At 39.9% G+C, this 20873-nt stretch overlaps 1 protein-coding gene across 1 annotated transcript in view; it reads right to left on the bottom strand.

Moving 5' to 3' along the window:
- Window positions 1–2339: 2339 nt before the first annotated feature.
- Window positions 2340–20873, bottom strand: part of knl1 (kinetochore scaffold 1) — a 34888-nt gene continuing 16354 nt past the window's right edge. Inside the window, 16 exon segments of the mRNA XM_042338011.1 lie at window positions 2340–2945; window positions 5158–5280; window positions 5795–5913; window positions 7844–7950; window positions 8199–8264; window positions 9143–9243; window positions 10643–10726; window positions 11055–11094; window positions 11847–11933; window positions 12500–12587; window positions 14711–14827; window positions 15469–15559; window positions 16397–16512; window positions 17302–17400; window positions 18313–18371; window positions 19904–20063. Coding sequence (XP_042193945.1) covers window positions 2813–2945; window positions 5158–5280; window positions 5795–5913; window positions 7844–7950; window positions 8199–8264; window positions 9143–9243; window positions 10643–10726; window positions 11055–11094; window positions 11847–11933; window positions 12500–12587; window positions 14711–14827; window positions 15469–15559; window positions 16397–16512; window positions 17302–17400; window positions 18313–18371; window positions 19904–20063 — 1590 coding nt within the window. The 3' untranslated portion in view covers window positions 2340–2812.

Raw genomic sequence — 20873 nt, 5'->3', positions numbered from 1 at the left:
GCTGTTATAATTGTGATATTGTAATATATATTGTTTTGTGGTGTTGTGTTCCAGTATCCTGGCCTCCACAACCCTACCCATTAACCAGTCCTAGATGTTGATTCCCTTTTCTTGAATCAGAAGGATGTGGGTTCAAGTCCCATGTCGGGACTTTGAGCTCATAGTCTAGGTCGATACTCCAATGCAGTGCTAGGGAGTATTACATTGTCGGAGGTGTTGCCCTTCGGATGAGTCATTAAACCAAGTTCAGATGGACACTAGAGCCGGGCTGTCACACTTACTTGTATAGCGTTACGTAGGATGAAACAGGACAGAAACAGGCCACTTAATCCAACTGTGTTGTTTATACTCTGAGGGTTTTGAAAGTGAAGACGAGGATCTTAAACTCAACCTGGAGGAAGTGGAGCCAATGAAGCCAGATGAGGACGGGGTTGCTATTGGGTGGAAGCACAGAGTCACCGAGCATATAATTATGACACACAATATAATATAAACATTAACGAACTATGTGTGGGAATTGGGGTGTAGAAAATCTCACCACTGTGGCTTCAACAGTGTGGATGAGGTTCTTTACCCTTTCTGTGCCTTCAAAAGTCGCAAATCATCAAGACAGAAAAAAGTGGTTTACAGGCTCCCTCTGCTGGTCAGGACTATAACCCTACTCACCACAAACATGCAGAATTTAAATTTCCAATATAAAATCCAAATCAACTTTCTTTACCATAAATATGGACTTACTCAAAATAGTAACATATCCAACAAGATCATAGGGGGGAGTGGGGAAAGAGAAGACTCAGTTAAAGAGGTTTTACACTAGCTTTGAAAGCAGAGAGGAAGGGTGTAAGGTGGAGGGATTCAGGGAGAGCTATAAAATAATAATCCTTGCATTTGGTATAGCGCCTCATCAGGGCAGCACGTCTCAAAGCACTTCACAGGATATACTGTTAAATGGAGTGACTGTGTGTTTTATCGGCAAACGCTGCAGCACAATTACACAGCAATCTCCCACAAATAACAATGTGAGTCACCAATTTTATTTGGGGAATTGTTGGCCAAGACACTGGGAGAAACTCCCTTCTCTTTTCAAATAGTGCCATGGGATCTTTAATTTCCACCTAACAGCCAGCCTTGGTTTACCGTCTCATCTGAAGGATTGCACCTCCAACAATGTAGCCACCACACCCCCAGCATTGCATTGGAGCGTCATCTAAGATTATGTGAGTTCAAGTCTCGACATAGGACTTGAACCCACAACCCTCTAACTCAGAGGCGAAAGCGCTACCACTGCACTAAGCTGACACTCAGAATTCCAGAGAATGGGGGCTAAGTGGATTGCCCATTAATGGATGAAGCAGGACTGAATTTTCAGAGTGGAGTGTTGAACCTTCAAAATTAAATTATTTACTAAAATGTTTGAAGCTAAAATTTAAACAGTGTTGGGAAGCAGTTATTTACCTGGCTTCTAATACATCATTAATAATAATACTTGCATTTGATATAGTGCCTTATCACGTCTTTGAGACATCTCAAACTTCTTCACAGAATATACTGTAAGGTGGGCGAAACGTGGCAGCCAATTGGGCACAGCAGTGTCCCACAAAGTCAGGGATTGAGTGACCAATTTATTATTTTTTATTGGAAGAAATTATTACCCCGGAAAAATTCGCTTATCAACTAACAACCGGATTCCTACTTACAGCTAGCTAAACAGGCGTGTGGAGCAAGGAAACTTGCCCAACGTTCCGCTCTGCCGGGAATCGAACCCAGGTCTCTGGCTTGCGAGGCGAGTGCTTTAACCACTGAGCTGCAGGACTCCACAATGTGATAGAATGGCAGCACAGGAAGCCATCCAACCATCAATCTCATTCTGATGCTGGCTTCTTCGCTGGAGCCATCTTTGCAAATTCACTTCTTTTTCCAATACTACATCGTCATTGGAGAACCCAATATAGGTACTGGCCCTATTGTGAATATAAAAACAATGTGAATAGCATGTCTGTCTGTGGGAACTTAATGCTGTACTTACCTGGATTGCAGGGAAACAAATCACACACCGGGTACCAAAAACAATCGCCTATAATCACTGCCCAATTTCACTTCAGCATCATAGTCACAATTCAGTTAAGCAGATGTATAGTTAAGTTGCATTCCACTATACATTGTTTCTCTACATCTATTTATCCAATTCCCTTTTGGAATTGGATTTTTGTTGGGCCATTCATGGGCAAAAGATTTGACCTTACAATAGCTCTTTGCATGAAAAACATACTTCTAGCCTCCAGCTCAACTCCTCCAGTGACAATGAAGGTGAGTCATCAATGAAAGACTCCACTAAACTATGTGATAGAAATTCTTTAATTTCAACAGTGGAAAAATCATACAAATAACATACTAAACTATTTGCAGTCTTAATGAAACTGAAGAAGACCTACAAGAAGCGTGTTCAGTGAAACAGATTTGATTCGTACTAAAAAAAAATCAGCGCTGGAAGTTTTGCAGTCCGTCACCCAGCAGAACAACCGAGCACTTTGAGGTCAGGTACTGAAAAGCCTGAGTGTAAACCTTCCTCTACTTTGTCTCAATAATATGCTTCATCCTCAGTCTTACAAGAAAATCTTTTGCACCAACTAGCAACCAAATCGGGAGGGTGCAAAATTTATCTCAGAGAGAAACCTTCTCAGCCTGGTACGTATTCACATCGGCAGCCATATCTAGTTTTGTCTCAGTGAAAGGTTTTAAACTTAAAGAATGACGATTGGATCAAATCCCTGATTTTGCAATTGACTTGAGTGGTTCGTCTTCAATAATCCAATTAGGAAACTGCCTGTCGGAATTGCTGAGCTCCTGGCATGGTGAGCAGTGTTGAGAAGATGGTCTTCACTATCCTCGTCAGGTACTCATGTCCTGGTTTTGCTGTTCCTATAACTTCATTAATGTGTTGATCACTAAAAATAAAACCACATCTTTATTAAAAAGTAAAAAAAGCACAGCTGTCATTAATAAAACCAATTTATTTACACCTAGATTACTCTAATCTATCATCTGCAGACCCCCATTATTGTTGAATTCATCTGCTGAGTTTTTAACAAAGCAAAGCTCCCCTTAACTAACACTGCTATCAACATGTTCACAAAACTGAATTCAATGCTGTTGCAAATTCAGTCCTTGAGACTTATTATGTCATCCATTGGCCTTAAATAGCTCCTCTTGGAGTGGGATTTATTGATGTTAAAGAATTTTGTAAATCCCACTCAAATCCTGTTAACCCTGCAAGATAAAGCCCTAATGAGTAGGGTGGGCAAGCGCAGGAAAGTGTGCCAGACAGCAATAACAAGGCAAGCTATGTGTTTTTAGCTGGTTGGACTCTGGCAGTTCTCCTACAGACACTATGAGGTCCCCAAGCCTTGGCTACTGTCAACCTACGCCTATTACTTTCTGGAATTAGGTAAACAGGATGCGTCCCTCCAGGGAGAGAGTGCACATTCCATCCCAACAATCTATCTCTGGGATTTCCACGTGGAGGTGGGATTCATGGAAATCTCAGTTTGGTTTGCAAACTCAAGCATGGTGATAATAATAATAATAATCCTTGCATTTGATATAGCGCTTTTCACGTCGGGAGGACGTCCCAAAGCGCTTCACAGAATATACTGTGATAGGTTTCTGCAAGTGTCAGAACCCCGGCTGACCAAAAAAAAAAAAATTTTGTAAATGGGGATGGGAAGGGGAGAATATTGCTGCGGTGACCCTTCCCATTTATCCCAGAACTTATCCCTGCATCAGTCAGGAGCTTTCCGCTGCATCCATATTAAATCCCACAACCACTTACATTATTCTACCCACTCTTCTGCCTGCAAACTGCATTTCTTTCTCTCAGTTTCTTTTCCATCACATTGGCTCTGACCTGAAGACTCAGTTTTCTCCACAGTTCTTCAAACAGTTTTTTTTCTTCCAGTCCATTCCAAACGCGTTTCTCCCTGAGCCTTACATTTCCTATCACGGACTCCAGCTGTCTTTCTTTCCCACATCCCCCACCATCAATCCAAAGCATGTCAATGACTGTTGCAAAGGCAAGGATTGTTATTTCCTTTTTTAATCAATAAATGTTTCTGTGGATTTTCCTTACCTTCCTATGAAGTTTTTTTAAAAATTCATAAATATTGCATTTGATAGCACACTTCATTTGAAAATGACTCAAAGCACTAGTTTTTTTCTGCAAAGTTTAGTTGTGGCATAATTGTAGGCAGCCAAATTCTACACAGTATTGCCCCATATATTGCAAACTGGATGGGTCTGTAAAAGTCAGCAGTAAGCCTGCATTGCTAAGTTGTAGATTTAACCAGAATTATAGTGGAGTATTTTTAATATAAGAGCTATCGACTTAATAATACTTGCATTTGATACAAGACCTTATCACATTGTTGAGCCATCTCAAAGCACTTCACAGAATATACTGTAAAATGAATTGACTGTATATTTTACGACATCATAGAAACAAATTCAGAGACACAGCTTTCTCTCCTGTACACAAAGTTTCTTTTCGATAGATTCATTTGTTTCAGCTACAAGTTGGAAAGTTACGATTTTAAAGTTCTGACTAGATAATTTCCAGACTTTGTTTTATTTGAGAATGCTGTACCATACAGTTGGTTTCAGTGCTGTACAGCCCCACAGCATTGGAACTGGAAGACAAACTATGTAAATCTACTGACAGAAGTCTGGTACTATAACTCTACATTTTACCACTTTATTCCCTTTTGGCTAACCTCACAGTATTCACTTACAGCTCACCAATTACTAGAGGAGCTTTCAGACTAAACAATCTGTCAGCAATTGGATGGTGCCCCAACATTTTTAGTTGCTGCTGACATCAATAATTGGTTTCCTCTTTTCTTCCCTCAACCCCACATAATAATAATAATCCTTGCATTTGATATAGCGCTTTTCACGTCGGGAGGACGTCCCAAAGCGCTTCACAGAATACACTGTAAAGTGAATTGACTGTATATTTGTGGGCGAACGCGGCAGCCAATTGCGCACAGCAATATCCCACAAACAGTCTAATTATGACTAATTATGACATTCCCACTGTAAACTAGTTAACAATCCCTTTTCTGAGAATCTGATTAGAAAATTCTGTGTAATATATGAACTCACCAGATATTTCCAAAGCGTGAATTAAACGTGAAGCTCAGAGGGAGGGATGGATAACCTGGTGTTAGATGAAATGTAACTTCAAACTTCGACAAAGCATAATAACTTGAGAAAAGACACTTCACACTGCAAGAAATTAAGAGGATCACAAATTAACAGTTGATCAGAATACTAAACTGGAGAAAAACAGATTCAAACCAGATTGAATTCAAGGATCTTCCAACATTTTCAAGATCTGAAATTTTAAAGGCGGAGGTGTTGTTAAGACTAGGACCATAACCAATTTCAGATCTCTGAACCCAAGCCAAAATAGTGCTTTTTTATATAAATGTTGCCAATGTTCTTGCCTGCTGTTTCAAAATGACTAGAACTTCTCTTCCTGAATCCAATTTAGTGAACACTTAACATACAGAGTAGCAAATGTAACCCAAGAGGCAGCGAAGTATAAAAATGTGTGATCCACAGGAAATTGGTTGGAAGAAACGATCACACCCACATGGGCTTTATTGAGCTGCAGTGTGTGAATGGAGAGGGGACAACATTGTCTCAACTTTAAGATAGAAAGAAATTCTTGCCCTCCCACCACCAACAAGTTACATTGATATAGTGCCCTTCATGCCACCAAACAAATTCCACTTACTCAGTGTGTTCAATGTCAGTCCTCAGAATATCAAATTTTGCACCCCAGGTTTTCAGGAATTCCAGTTCCTCACCGAGCAACCTACATCGGCTCACCTCCAGCGAGACATCAAGTAAGAGCTGCAACACACATCATGGAAATATGGACCACAAATATATTCAATACACCACAGGTTTCAACCCACTCTACAAGGCTGGAAGACATTCGTTTTGATACATCTCCAGATCACCAAGCCAATGACTATAATGTTGATTATGGACTCTTTGTGGTTCAGGTGCAGCTCATGGCCAAGCTCTACCTATCTTTAATTATTGAAAGATTGATTCAATAATGTGCTTTTGAAGAAAAGTTAATACTGGTCCAAAACATATTCTAACCTTTTCAGCAACCTGACATCCTCACTATGATAGAAGACTTGACCACAGCTGCCACTATCTACTGACAGGAAGTTTAAATCCACTTGGACACATCATTAGCCATAATTTTTTCCCCTTGTGATTGAGAATTAATACTTTACACAGAAGGTGGTTGGAATTCCCTGCCACAACAGTTGTTTTCTTGGACAGCCGGGCACCTGACATGTTGAAATGCATCACTATGCTTAAGAGTAGCCAAACCAGAAACTGTTCCACAAATGCATGCCATGTACAAATGGAAATTTGTAATACATTATTTGCATTTCCCTGTGATTGGAATGAAAAATGCACTATTCCCCAAGAGGAATACACCTTGCATACCTAATTTCAGAGAATTCAACGCAGGTTGGCGATTCTGAAATTCTGTGGCCAAGCACATTACCAGCTCAACTCCAAGGAGGCTCTGCTTTACTTCCCCCCCACCTCCACCACCCAAGAGTTGTTCATTGATATCAAACAAGAGGAGGTTTGAGCTCTCACAAGACACCAGAAACTCCTTGCGAGCTTTTGAGTGAGCAGAAAAACTCAGCATTTCTTCCGCTTTCCTTCCTACCCACGGTTTAGACACACATCCCTGTCCATTGAGGATAGTTCCACCACAAACTGAAGTTGAAGCAGGGCCCATAAATTAGAAAGAGGATAAATATTAAAGAATATAGTGAGCAACAGGAGAATGGAATGACGAGTTTTGTTATCAGTGCTGCCATTTAGAATGTAACCATGGAAATAAATAATTACATTTCTATAACAATAATAACTTGTTTATATGCCAACTAAGCCAGGCTGACAGCGTTGCATGAATAATTATAAATAATAATAAACATAAGCCTTGCATTTGCTATAGCACCTTTCACGTCAAGATGTCTCAAAGTTCTTCACGGGATTTACTATAAAGTGGTGTGATTGTATTTGTGTGTGAATGTGACAGGCAACCTGCATATAGTAATGGAGTGAGTGACCAATTTTATTTTGGGGAAATATTGGCCAGGACAGAGAAACTCCTACTCTTGGAATAGTGGGGTCATGGCATCTTTAACATCCACCTGAAAAGGCAAACAGTACCCAAGTTTAACATCTCATTCAAAGGACAGCACCTTTGTCAACCCCGCCCACTGCTGCTGTATTGGAGTGTCAGCACGGAAAAGGATCCAAAAACAGCAAAGACCCTGCAGAATTTGAGTGTGTACTCAAAATCTTGGAAAAGTGTCTATCGCTCTTCATGGAGACAAACAATGTTCTTTTCCTCAAGGAATTGTAATTTTATTATAGATTTTAAAAATATATTAGCTTAGTGGGTAGCACTCTCGGGTCATGGTCAGATGGTTTAAATCCCACACTTGAACTTGAGCTCAGAGGCTAAGCTGAGACTCCAGTGCAGTCCTGGGGGAAGAGGTGTATTATTTGAAATGGGGTACTTCAGATGAGACATTAAACTGAGGCCCCATCTCCTGTGACCTAATTCAAAAAAAGTTTGACTAGTTACCTCATAGCAGTTTGTAAGACTTTGCTGTATGTCAAATAGCTATGCATTTACCTATAAAAATGGTCACCATACGTTACCCTAATTACTAAAAAGTGCTCTGAGTCATTCTAACATGATAGGGTGCCACAAAAATCCTTTCTTCATTCATACCATGGGGAGCTGTGATTCATTTGTGCAAGTGCTGATCCAGGATCTATTCTTCCAAGCCATCATAACCAGCTTATGAACAAGCTTGGTGTAAGAAGGTGCTTCCTCCTCTGAAAAAAGGAAAAAATTCAAGTATTGGAATCATATTCAATCTGAACAGCATCACATTACAGGATTAGAATGTTTGTCATCCAATCTATAGGAGTCAGAGTCCTTCATGGCAGTGATAACATGGCATTAAAGGCTGGGCTATTGTACAATACAATGCCACTTACAATGTTACAATCTATGTAATTATCTGAAGTAGACCTTCTTAGAATCCACCTTTATTGTGTTTATTTTTGGTTTAGACACTCACCGTCCAACTCAGATACAAGGTAAAGATCATTGATTCTCCTGCACTTCTTACCAGAGGAAAGACCATCTACATTTTAAAAAGGGAATGCAAATACCAACTTAGTTAAAAGAAAATCAAAGACAGAAATGCTTTTAAAAATTGTAAAACATTTTTTGATCCACTCTAATTATAGCAACAGAACTCAGTTGTCTTTTGTTGGCCCTCCTCAAATAACTGCCTGAATAAATAATACCAAATAGGTATACTGACAGCACAGCTGTATGGATTCGTTTTCAAAGAAATCCACAACAGAATTGTGTCAATGTGCTCAAGTGCGCACACTCGGCCATATGTGAAAATTGCAACCGTGCCTACCAGTTCAGCTTGGCTAGCTCTCACATTTTAATACTGTGGACAAAGGCAAATATGGAACAGATTTTTGCACTGTATGTCATCTTTAATTTGGAATATTTGAAAACCTGATTTGTTGCATTAATTGCAATTTCTGGTTTACCAAAATTCCAAGTAACAAAGATTGAGAAAAGGCCAGTGGGCAAAACATCTGTGGGAATCAGGCAGCCATCTTGCTCATCAGCCCTATATTTGTTTGCCCTTTGCTGACTTGAGATATGTATTTGGCAGTTATGCCACAAATCAATTTTCACAGCAAATCCCATTTGGGGCTATTGCAGATTCGACCTTCAAAGTTGCTTTCAGATTGAAAGTGGAAAGCTCAGGTTAGCACTTTGAGGGCTGTGTTTGATTAGTAGAATTGAAAGAATCAAATAAAGGATTAAATATCAATTGAAGTGATGTGTATACCCTAACCTAGGATTTACACAGCAATATGAAGTCTCTGGATGTTTCTTGATGTAGTACATATAAAACAAGTTACTCTGTGGATGTAAAATGCTATTTATCCATTCAATTTTCAAAACTTGACACAATGAAAGCAAGAACCTCACCTTTAGCCTCTTCAAACTTCACATGAAGTTCGAGAGTCTCCCACAGGAATTGGTAAACGGCCATGTCTTCCTGCCAGATGTATAGTTCCCACTCTAACAGCCTGAACAGAGAAACCAATCAATACATTGAGATTGTGAGAATTCATAATATAATAATAATAATCCTTGCATTTGATATAGCGCTTTTCACGTCGGGAGGACATCCCAAGCGCTTCACAGAACACACTGTAAAGTGAATTGACTGTATATTTGTGGGTGAACGCGGCAGCCAATTGTGCACAGCAGTGTCCCACAAAATCGTAGATTGAAAATGACCAATTTATTATTGTTTTTGTTTTTGGAGGGATTATTATTAGGCGTGTGGAGTAAGGAAACTTGCCCAAGGTTTCGCCCTGCCTGGAAATAATGGTTAAATAGTATAATAAATGTATCATCATTGACCCAGACTACCCAATAATTACAAAAAGACAAATGAACTCCTTTCCAGGTGTTCCACAGAGTCTTGTATATTTTAGTCAAATTCCATTTTTATCAAAATCATCAAGCGATTAATATTTTGCATTTATAAACAGTCTTTCAAATAGGACAACATCTCAAAGTGCTTCACAGAGATTTTGCTGGACACCGATCAAGGACTGGGTGAGAAAAGAAGGTGAATTTAGCAGCAAATAGTGCAGTAGAATCTTTAGCGTCCATATGAACAGGCAAACAGAACGCCTCAACCAAAGATTGGCACCTCTGACAATGCAGCACTCTCCAGTACTGCATTGGAGTGTCAGCCTAGAACATGAGCTCAAAATCCTGACATAGCCTTGAATCCACAACTTTTGGGCAAGAGCTACCAACTATGCCTGGCTGACACCCAGTTTGATGCGTGATATATCACACCAACTATACTATTACTACCTACTGGAAACTAGCATTACACTATTTGGATCAGAACACAATTCCATTACAATTCATACGCAGACAGGACTCTCAGAATAAAAAAAAGTAGGAATATTAATTAGTCACACTGGAAAATATTGAATACTAACTCTCTAGCAAGGTAACCGATGGTACACATCTAAAGGTTAGAGCTTTCATCAGCAGTAGTGTATGAAATCAGTATTGAGCTCGCAAATTTAAAAAAAGGATGCTAGTGAGTGATAACAGGTGTTCAGATATCAAAGTGCATAGACACTTGAGGGATTAACAAAGTAACTAATTCATCTGAATACAGATGAATTCATTATTTCACAGTTCTGTTTAAAAAAGTCTGCTGTGAGGTTCAAAGGTGGTTTGGTACAAATGGGATCACTTTTTTGCCAACAGATTAGACTACTGGTGGAACCCTTATTCTGCATCACCCTCATGCACAGTAACGTCAAACTTGAAACTCCCTATGTAAAGTGAATCGACACCTCACTATACCGTGGTTTGGTGCAATGGTCCTAAAACAGCACTGTTATAAAACATATCCATCTGCTTCCACAGTAGAAGGTGTGCTTGAGTACTTACTCCCGTAAATCCTTTGTGTGATCGATAAAGCTGGAGTTCTTTTCCTGCATGAATTCTTTTCGAGCAACAGCTTTGGTCAGTTGACTAGAAAAGCAAAACCATTGTTTGTTCCTGATTACTCTTGGTCATCATTGCAATACACTAACAGATTATCTGAAGCGTCATCCTTGAACAAGATATTAAACTGAATCAATACATTTTATGAATCAACATTTACTGCAATTAAATGTTCAAAGTGATCAAGTAACAATTAATTATTGGGAATTATTAGGAAACCCCCTCCCTATCCAAGATTCTGATCTAATATTATGGAGGGATCTGCACTCCCCTTCGCTCCTGAGAAAATGTCAAGAAAAAAAGCGACAAATAAAATACATAGATAATCATGATGTCATTAAAATAAAAGTAATACCTTTCTAAATCACATTGCTCAGTCTGAAGCTTCTTTAAATCTGGAGAAGAAAATAAAGATAAAGTCTAAAAATCAAGTATAAAGCATATGAAAAAAATCAAACCACCCTTTTTCAATAACAGTTTACACTTATACGACACCTTTCACGTTGGGGGAAAATATCGCAAGTGTTAGTTTGGTTTAACAATCAACTATTATAACCTGCAACAATGCAGCAGTTATAATAATCCTTGCATTTGATATAGCTCTTTTCACGTCAGGAGGACGTCCCAAAGCGCTTCACAGAACACACTGTAAAGTGAATTGACTGCATATTTCTGGGCGAACGCGGCAGCCAATTGCGCACAGCAATGTCCCACAAACAGTCGTAGATTGAAAATGACCAATTTTTATTATTGCTTTTGGAGGGATTATTATTAGGCGTGTGGAGTAAGGAAACTTGCCCAAGGTTTCGCCCTGCCTGGAATTGAACTCAGGTCTCTCCCTTGCCAGGCGAGTGCTCTAACCACTGAGCTACAGGACTCCACTTCCAAACTCCAGTTCCAAAGCTTTGCACTCAATTGTCAGCCTAGGCTGCTGACTCGAGGCCCCATAATCATGGAGAGCACTCAGTTGCATCACTGTTGGAGGTACTGTACTGTGGTTATGAAATAAAAATTATTTTAAAATCAAATGAAAGGAAAATTAGTTTGGCAACATTTGCATTTATTCAGCCAGCATGGTTAGAACTAAAAGTAGTCATCCTTTCAAATATTAAATCTCAATCATCAAATTAAACGACAAGCTTCTCACCCTCTTTCTTCGTGTTTACAGCCTGCTCCAGTTCAGTCAGCTCCGGGTTACCATCCACAGTACAGTCATCCAAAACATCTAAATTTGCTATATCCAATATGAGAAAATTAATTGCACAGCTTCTATTGTATAACAGTGCAGATCCATTGTAAATGCTGAAGCACAAAATATTTCAAGACTAATGTTCAGGCAAATGCTTTTTGTTGGATGCATTATCTTGAAATATAGTGACAGTTTACTCCGTAAGCAAATATTGTACCTGTCGTTTTGCCATACCCCTTAATACTGCCACTACCCAAGTCTGTCACTCGCTCTCATTTAAACATCCCTATGGATTCCAGCTCTACAGCATTTTGGGACAGAGGGTTCCACATCTGCACAACTCACCATGTGTAAAAAATACTTCCTATCCTCGGATCTAACAGTCTTAGTTCTGATTTTAAAGTTATACCCTAACATATACCCTTGACTTGTCCTTATTAAGCGCTCCAAGACACTATCCTACGTGAAGGGTGTTTTCAGTAGAGTGAATAAGTAAAGTACACTTGTGTTTAGATCCTTTCAAATGCTGTGCAAGTATTTTGTGTCCTACCTATCAAGAGTAGTAAAGGGGAAAGAAATGATCTAGAACTATACAGGAGGAAGATACTCACTGAGGTCAAGTGAAACAAGGCATTCCTCCATCTTGCCAAGCACTTCATCTAAGGAATCCATATGTTTCCTAATCTGCAGACGTTGTGCCTAAAATCATAGAAAGCAATACTTGAATTGCCAGGAAAGCTGGAAACAACACAAGATCTTTGTGCATTGCAGAGCACAGATAATGCCGTGGTACAGGTGAAATTTTGAACTTTCACATGCATTCAATGTGGTGAAGAACATATTTAAAATTCCACATTATTGCTGTCACAAAGGACAGGCAGGAATTCTGTCCAAATTTATGTTAATCGGAAATTTTATACATGCAAGAACATAAGCCAGTAATTTATACCTTCTAAAATCACGTTTTTAAAAACAAAAACTTATCCAGCTTTCAAATTCTTTACCCATCTTCCTCAGTGTATTTACTTTGTAGGTAAATATCGAATTTCCCTCTGAATGAATCTTTTGATTCAATCTCAATTTATGGGAATGAATTCCATACCCCATCAACCTCCTAGTGAAAAAAATTCTTCTAACCACTCTCGTTTGTTGTGCTAACAATCTTGAAACAATGTCCCCTTACCACCGATTCCCCAACTAGTGGAAAGCTTCTTCCAATTTAACCAGTTTTTCTCCTTTACACATGTTCGCATAACCAGGATCATTCAAGTGAATCTCCAACCACACCCTCTCAATCTGTACAACAGAATTCCTGTAGCAGAGCACTAAAATTGAATACATTACTGCAATTGTGGCCAATACAATGTTCAAAATAACCTCTCTATTTTTATATTCAATATTTGAGATACCAATTCTATTATCCATACTTTTTAAGTCAGTAACTCCTAGAGGGACATTATCCAGCAATCGCCTATTTTGATGATGAAGGAGGGTGGGATCTTCTTTTGCATTGGGGCAAACAGCATTTCTGAATCTCTCTCAACCTTCATGGTTCCGTCCTTCAATGGTTCAGATCCAACTCTCACACTGTCTCCACTTCATTTCCACAAACGGCATCTCCTCTAGCCCCTGTTCCATCTCGTGCGGCGTTCCTCAAGGCTCTGCTTTGATCCCCTCCTCTTCAATATCTATATGGTCCCTCTTGGTGACATCATCCGCAGACATGGGGTCAACTTTCACATACATGCGGATGACACCCAACTCTATCTCTCTGCCTCCACCCTAGACTCCAGAACTACTGCTGTCCTGACAGAATATCTGTCTGACATCAAGTCCTCGATGAGACCCAACTTTAAGACTATGGCCATCCTGATTGGCTCCCGTCAGCGACTCCACACCTCAGGCGCTGACATGACAGCATCACCATCCAAGGATGCCCACTCTACCTTACAGTCCGGAGCTTTGGCCTCTTGTTTGACCCTCAACTGTCCTTTCTAGCCCATGTCTGTGCCATGACCCACTCCCTCTTCCTCCACAATATCACCTGACTCCGCCACTGTCTCACACCGCAGGCCTTCATACATACATTCATAACATCCAGGCTCAACTACGCAAACTCCCCACTTGTCAGCCTCCCAACTTCTCCCTCCATGGGGTGCCAAATCATCCAGAACTCTGCAGCCCGTGTTCTCTCGCACCAGGCTTCATGACCCTATCACCCCCATCCTCGCCTGACTCTACTGGCTTCCCATCACAGTTCAAGATCCTTGTCCTCACTTTCAAAGCTCTCCATGGCCTTGCTCCCACCTACCTCTGCAACCTCCTAAACCCTTACCAACCTGCCCACTCACTCCGCAGGCGCCAACCTGCTTCACGTCCCCCGCCTCGGCCACCCCACCATTGGCGGGCGGGCCTTCAGCTACTCCACTCACCCTCTCCCTTGCCTCCTTCAAGACCAGTTTCCTCTTCGATCGTGCCTTCGGTCACCCTCCTTTCCCCCCCTGCCTACCCCCAGCTCGGGTCTGAAACACTGATTGTCCAGCGCTTTGGGACATCCTCCTGATGTGAAAGGCGCTATAGAAATGTAATTTTGTTGTTGCTGAAGAATCAGTGTAACACAGGTCAGGTGCTCTGCAATGCTCCACCTATAGGACTCAACCAGACCTAATTTTGGGAGAACACGAATGTACATTTTTGCTCAGTTAGTAATTGATGTGCTTTATTATATGTAGTATTTGGTTAAAAATTCCATCCCTACCTTTCATTTGGACTTGTTCCAGAAGTAGAAAAGTAACACCAAGCTTACCAAACATGACACTCACCTTCAGTGCATTCAATTGTGCTGAATACAGATGAACCTTTTGTTCATGGCAAATCAATTTGGTATCTTTTACAAAGGTGGCTTTTTTGGTATTCAGGCAAGAACGAAGCTGAAGCAGCTGTAAGGAAAAAAAAGTCAGCAAAAGTTAATTTTCTCAAGACCCTCTCTCAAATGTTGATTGGAACAAATTTGGAGGTTCAGCTAGATGTCTTTTTTTTTTAGTCAGATGGATGCTTGACATATGTGGAAACCATCACCATGCTTAAGAACATCCGAACCAAACTGAGTTCTATGCATCCCACTGTATTTCACTCTACAAATTACTCTTCAAGATACCCATCTGGTTCCCTATTGAAACATAATATGGTTCTTGCCTCCTCTGCTCCCTGTAGATTATTTCACATCCTAACAATCCTCTGTTAAAATAAACCTTTGGCAACTCTTAAACTGATGCCCTCTGGTTGCTGACTCAGACAACTGGAAATAATTTCTCTCTACTATCAAAACTCCTCAATTTTAAAAACACCAACAGATCTGCCTTCAACTTTTCATTTCCAGAAAATAGGCCCAGTTCCTCCAGTCACTGCTCATTGGTCAAACTGCTCACCTCTGGTAGCATCCTAATAAAATCTCCTGACATTTCCTTTTAGCTCTGACATCCTTTCTAAAATGAAGTGAACAAAACTGGACATTCTATACCATTTNAAAAAAAGCCCCAATAACTTGGAGATGACAATCTTACTACGTCAATTCTATTACCTCATCTTCTGTCATTTCTTTCACATCTGTCCATAGGCTCAAGTTCACTTCAGACAAGCGTTTATCAAGATTCAACAGCTGGTCTTTTAGCCTGTAAAGGAAAGGAAACCAGGACGTTTTGCAACCATCAGAAACCAAAAATATACAGTCAATTCACTTTACAGTGTGTTCTGTGAAGCGCTTTGGGACGTCCTTCCGACGTGAAAAGCGCTATATCAAATGCAAGGATTATTATTATTATTATTATGGATTATTATTATTATTACATAAACTGCTGACCAGAATTTCAGACCCAAGTATATTAGGTCTGGTCCAGCTCTGATCTGCCACCTTCAACATACAACTTCCGTACCACAAAGCAACACCTCACTAGAGTGCAAGTCAGATTTCAAAGCAGGTGCTTGTGGACACATGGCTGCTGGCGTGTGGTATACTCCTGACAGGGTCTGGCTGACTTCCCACACTAAAGACGTTCGACTTCCATATCAGCACTGATGTCACAGGAAGCCCCATTAACATCATTTCAGTAACAATATGACTTCAGCAATCTGACTAGGAAATCAACCATTTTTTCCAGATTCTCTTTTTACGCAGTGTCTGAGATATTGATCCCAGATGATCATGCTATAACTGAGTTGCCCTATAGCTCAGCACCACCAGATTATGTGAGGGTATCAGTAATACCAGACTAATGGATGTTAACAATGAAAATACAGAACTCTGAGCTCTTCTCATAATTTGTACATGAATAATGGGAGAAAATGAAAAGTCAATTATATTTTTTGACACTCCGTACCATTTATCAGTGTAATTAATTCAGCATTCTACAGGTAACTGGAAGATTTCCTTCACCCATGGAATAAAATCTCATATTGCTCAGAAAAGCACTTTTTTTTAAAAAAAGCACATCAACATTAAAAGGCCTTACTCATTTAGGACTGTTGAAAGACTTGCAATGTCCTCTTCATAGATTCTCAGTTTTGGTCGATGAATAAACTTTATTGCCAACCACTCTTCAAGTGCTGAAGACTTATCTGTTTCACACTGAACAAAGTCAAACAAAATAGTTCAATAATTAGTCAGTATCCTGGAATATCTCAATCGTTTGTCAAAAACCAATACAAGCAGTTGTAATACAATATATAGTAACATTGCTATAATAATAGGTTGGTAGTCTCTGCAAGTTTTTGACTATCTAAGTGGAATGTTTGTACTTATAAACTAATTATTATTAACTATGATTATTATAATTAAGCTCTCTTCTCCCTCCCCCCACCGACAACTCAACTCAACTTCCACCTCCACCTTAAGGCTGTGAAGAGCACAAGGTCACTGTGTTCACTATCAATAACTCTTGTTTATATTCCAGGTTACTGTATAAAAGTAATGAAGAAATGACATTTCTCTTACCCAATTGGAAGAAATAGTTTATTTGATAAAATGGTTGGGGGAAGAGGGGGGTAGAGTGAGGAAAGAGATACGAGCGATTGAACTGGCTCCAACCTAATATATTTCACTTCGGAATGGGTCAACCCTCTCCAGCTGTTTCAGTAGTCCGCTTCCAGAGCTCAGCGGTCCACAGAACAATGATGACAGGTCAGCCAGGCTGACTCATCGGCAGGACATGGAGGAAGACTGGGAGTGTCGATTCTTACCATTTGGCTCTTGTTAACCACACAAGCCAGAGCCCTAAATGCCAGGGTGGGCCTAGCTGGAGAAGTAGCAGGAAGATTGCCAGATAATGCACTCATTGCTAAGCTAAGGCAAACACTGCAGTACACCAATTTACTGAAAGCATCCAAAGCCTGAACATATCTACAGCTGCATCCTTACAGTGGTTGGTAGTATGCTTTGACGAGGCTTCTGCACATGAATCGGAATCTGCAAGAGTTTGAAGAATTCGCTGACAGTGATGCTGCCATCCATCAATTTCTGAAAGAAAAAGTTATTCTTTAGGTCATCTTGCCTACAAACTGAATTTAATATAGGAATCTCTTAAGTGTCAATTCATTTTTCAGCAATCATATACCCATTATAGAGAAGACAACACCCTTGATCAGTTTCAGCAATTCTATAGATTTTGGATTCCTTCCAGTTATTCATTTTTAAATGTGCTAGATTTTTACATTTAGTGAAATTACATAGCCCACTTTTGTAAATATAAAGATATTAGGCAAGGAAAGTTGTATCTGCGACTGAACAGGTGATAGGGACCATCGACATGGTCAGCAGTGTGTACGAAACATTGTAGTTACTGGATCTAATTGTCAAATAAATGGTTTGAAGTTTGTTGTGATATATGGATAGATAACAAGAGAGCTTTCACTGTTATGTATGGTCATGGAAGCAAGATGCCGTCAAAATAGATGTGCAAGTAGAGCCTCAACGATTCAGTTATGGGAGTAACAATTTTCCAGTGGATCCCAGGGAATCCAGCAGAATCCTGAAGGCAAGTGTCAGGTTTGATTTTAAGCTCCTATGAGATGGATCTGGACCCAGTTGGGAAGATTTCTTTTTGGTGGTGGAAATGGAATGGGTGAATGGAGGCTGCCAGAACTTTTGTAGTGGAACAGTGTTCCAGGTATTGATTGAAGAGGTGCAAAAGTTTCATCAGTAGCATTGTGCTTCACTTGGTCAAGTACAGCAGAACACCATCTGTGTCTAGCAATAGCTTATGCTCCACTCCCCTTCATTGCACATCAGGGTATTACAGGTTCAGCATTATAAAAGCTGTTGGGATATTATAATCAGTGTGAAAAGAAGGTGGAAGTGAAAACAAATTAACAGAGCCAACATAATGGATTCATAGCCAATACGAACAATCTTAATATGAAATAGCCATACCTGATGGAGCTCAGACTTTTCCAGCATGAATAGATTTGTACTCTGGTTACACCTCTGGTCTAGGGATATAAATTGTAGAAATTATACAATGGAGCTTCAAAAATGTTGATACATTTGAATTTTATAACAGCAATCTCATTTTTCAACACTCCACACAGGTTGTGACCACACTGACACAGTAATCTATCAGCATCTCCAACTGGGCTTCAATGTAGTTAACTATTTTACAGAGCCCCATACAACCAAGGAAGGTAGCAAGACTACCAACAAATTCTTAGAAATGAAACCAAATTTAAAATGCAAAAACATAATGCAGTGATAGTGGTTAAATCAGTGTGTTTAAAAGAATGAGTCAACAATGTGCATTATAATAATAATCCTTGCATTTGATATAGCGCTTTTTACGTCTTCTCAACGTCTCAAAACGCTTCACAGAATAGACTGTAAAGTGAATTGACCGTATATTTGTGGGCGAAACACAGCAGCCATTTGCGCACAGCAATGTCCCACAAACAGTTGTGGATTGAAAATGACCAATTTATTATTGTTTTGTTTTGGAGGGATTATTATTAGGCTCTGTGTGGAGTAAGGAAACTTGCCAAAGGTTTCGCCCTGCCTGGAATTGAACCCACGTGTCTCTTTTGCAAGGCGAGTGTTCTAACCACTGAGCTACAGGTCTCCACGAATTGAAGGCAGTTCTGAAGCCTGAAGTCAGCAAGACTATGGAGGACCAGACTGTACCTTTCAGCTACCTGTTGATGCTGGAATTTTGCACTTGTGCCCATATTGTTCCTAGAGACCATGCAATTTGATTGTCCCTATACTCTATCTGTAATTGAGCTGAAAGGTCCATGGATCCAATATACAGGACTTGATATGGAAAATGACCAGCATTTGCCATCATCTCTATTCAGTGTCCAGGTCTCCCTGATCTCTTTGCATACAGCAGAAGCTATATTGAGTCTTACATACTAATTGTAAGCAGTCTTCTTAAAACTAGTTCACACCTTTGCTATAGTCTGCAGAATGATAGTCTTTTCATGGAATCAAAAAACGATGGTTAAAAAAAACTATTCAAAGGCAGTCATGTGTCTGGAGACTCCAGCCTTGAACTATGTACCATAATAAACGGCTTCAAACCATTTTCATCAAATTAACTTTAGAGTCAGTACATTAAACTTAAGTTCTGCAGGTACTAAAATAGAAATATCATCACAAAACACTTCCTTAAATTTGTCAATCTCAATGTCTTGGAACTGGCTTCAGGTGTTTCCATTGCGACAACATAGGGAAGCTATTAATGGTCCTTCGGCACAGATGGAAAAATATGATGCTTCATAACAGATTCATAATGATAATTATCACAGACACATTCATTAAAAAAAACGTTTCACCCCTTGTGTCCACAGAAAAATACTCGAGTCAAACACAAACATGTAAAGCACCGAACATTTAATAATGCTATTTAGACATAAACGGAGAATGAATTGAAATCCTAAAGATTGTTAAACTATTTCCTCCCAACCGCTGAAAGTTTCTCAAGGCTAAATATTTTACGCACAAATTCAATAATTGCTAAGTCAACACTTACTGCTGGTATGCGCAGAGATTCCATCTCCGTCCCCTTTAATCGAATCTAAGGAGTTGTTATTGGAGGTACAGTCCATGCTCTTTATCAACAGACTGTGCATGTTCTCCTCCAAGATTCCATTCGCCAACCCTCCCCACTGTACTGTGGGTGTACTGCTCACCTACAAGAAAAAATACTTTCAGAACAGCACAACCACATGTCAATCACATGATCCAAACTTAGTGTACATGTCAAATCACGCTCAATAGACAATAGAGTGCATTCAATCTAGCCTGGATCAATGTAGATTTGAATGAGTTTTTGAGAATGAATATTCATCTTCACAGACTGTTACTGGTAATGTAACTTAATGAAGTTAAGAACAGCAACTGCCACATTTGGAAATATTGATTCCACCATGCGATTTGTTTCACATACAGAAGCATTTCCTGCAGTGAATGCGCTATATAAATGCAAGCTATTGGTGGTGCTTACACTAAACACGAGCCTCATAATCCTCTTCCTACTGCCACATCTATGCATCAAATTTCTTGAATACGTTGATCCTTTCAGCCACAGCTTCCGGCAACGAGTTCCACATTCACACCACCTTCTGGGTAAAGAAGTTCCTCCTAAACTTCCTGTTAGGCTTTATATTTATGCTCCTCTGTCACAAATTGTCAGTTGATTCCAGGGGAAGAGATGGATGTAGATTCGCGTTCAAATCGCTCCAAACCTTCTCCCTACCTGCACCCCTACCATCCCTCTGATCAACAAACACAAGCCTGCTTCATGTATGCTAGCCAGTCTGCTACACAATCGGTCGATAAGCTTTCCAATATTCTACCCTAACTGTCTGGAAATCCACCCCATAATCTCTCTGCTTCACTCCTCCCTCCCAACCTTAAATGCTCACCTTAAGACCTTTCATTTTGCTGCACAAATGGTTACCTTGCCCCACAGCCCCAACCTTCCTCACCTCCCCCATCCC

This window comes from Callorhinchus milii, unplaced genomic scaffold (genome assembly GCF_018977255.1).
Source record: "Callorhinchus milii isolate IMCB2004 unplaced genomic scaffold, IMCB_Cmil_1.0 Scaffold9, whole genome shotgun sequence".
NCBI classification, from domain to species: Eukaryota; Metazoa; Chordata; class Chondrichthyes; order Chimaeriformes; family Callorhinchidae; genus Callorhinchus; species Callorhinchus milii.
Note: the sequence above shows the minus strand (reverse complement) of the source record. Positions and strands in the feature narration are given on the sequence as shown.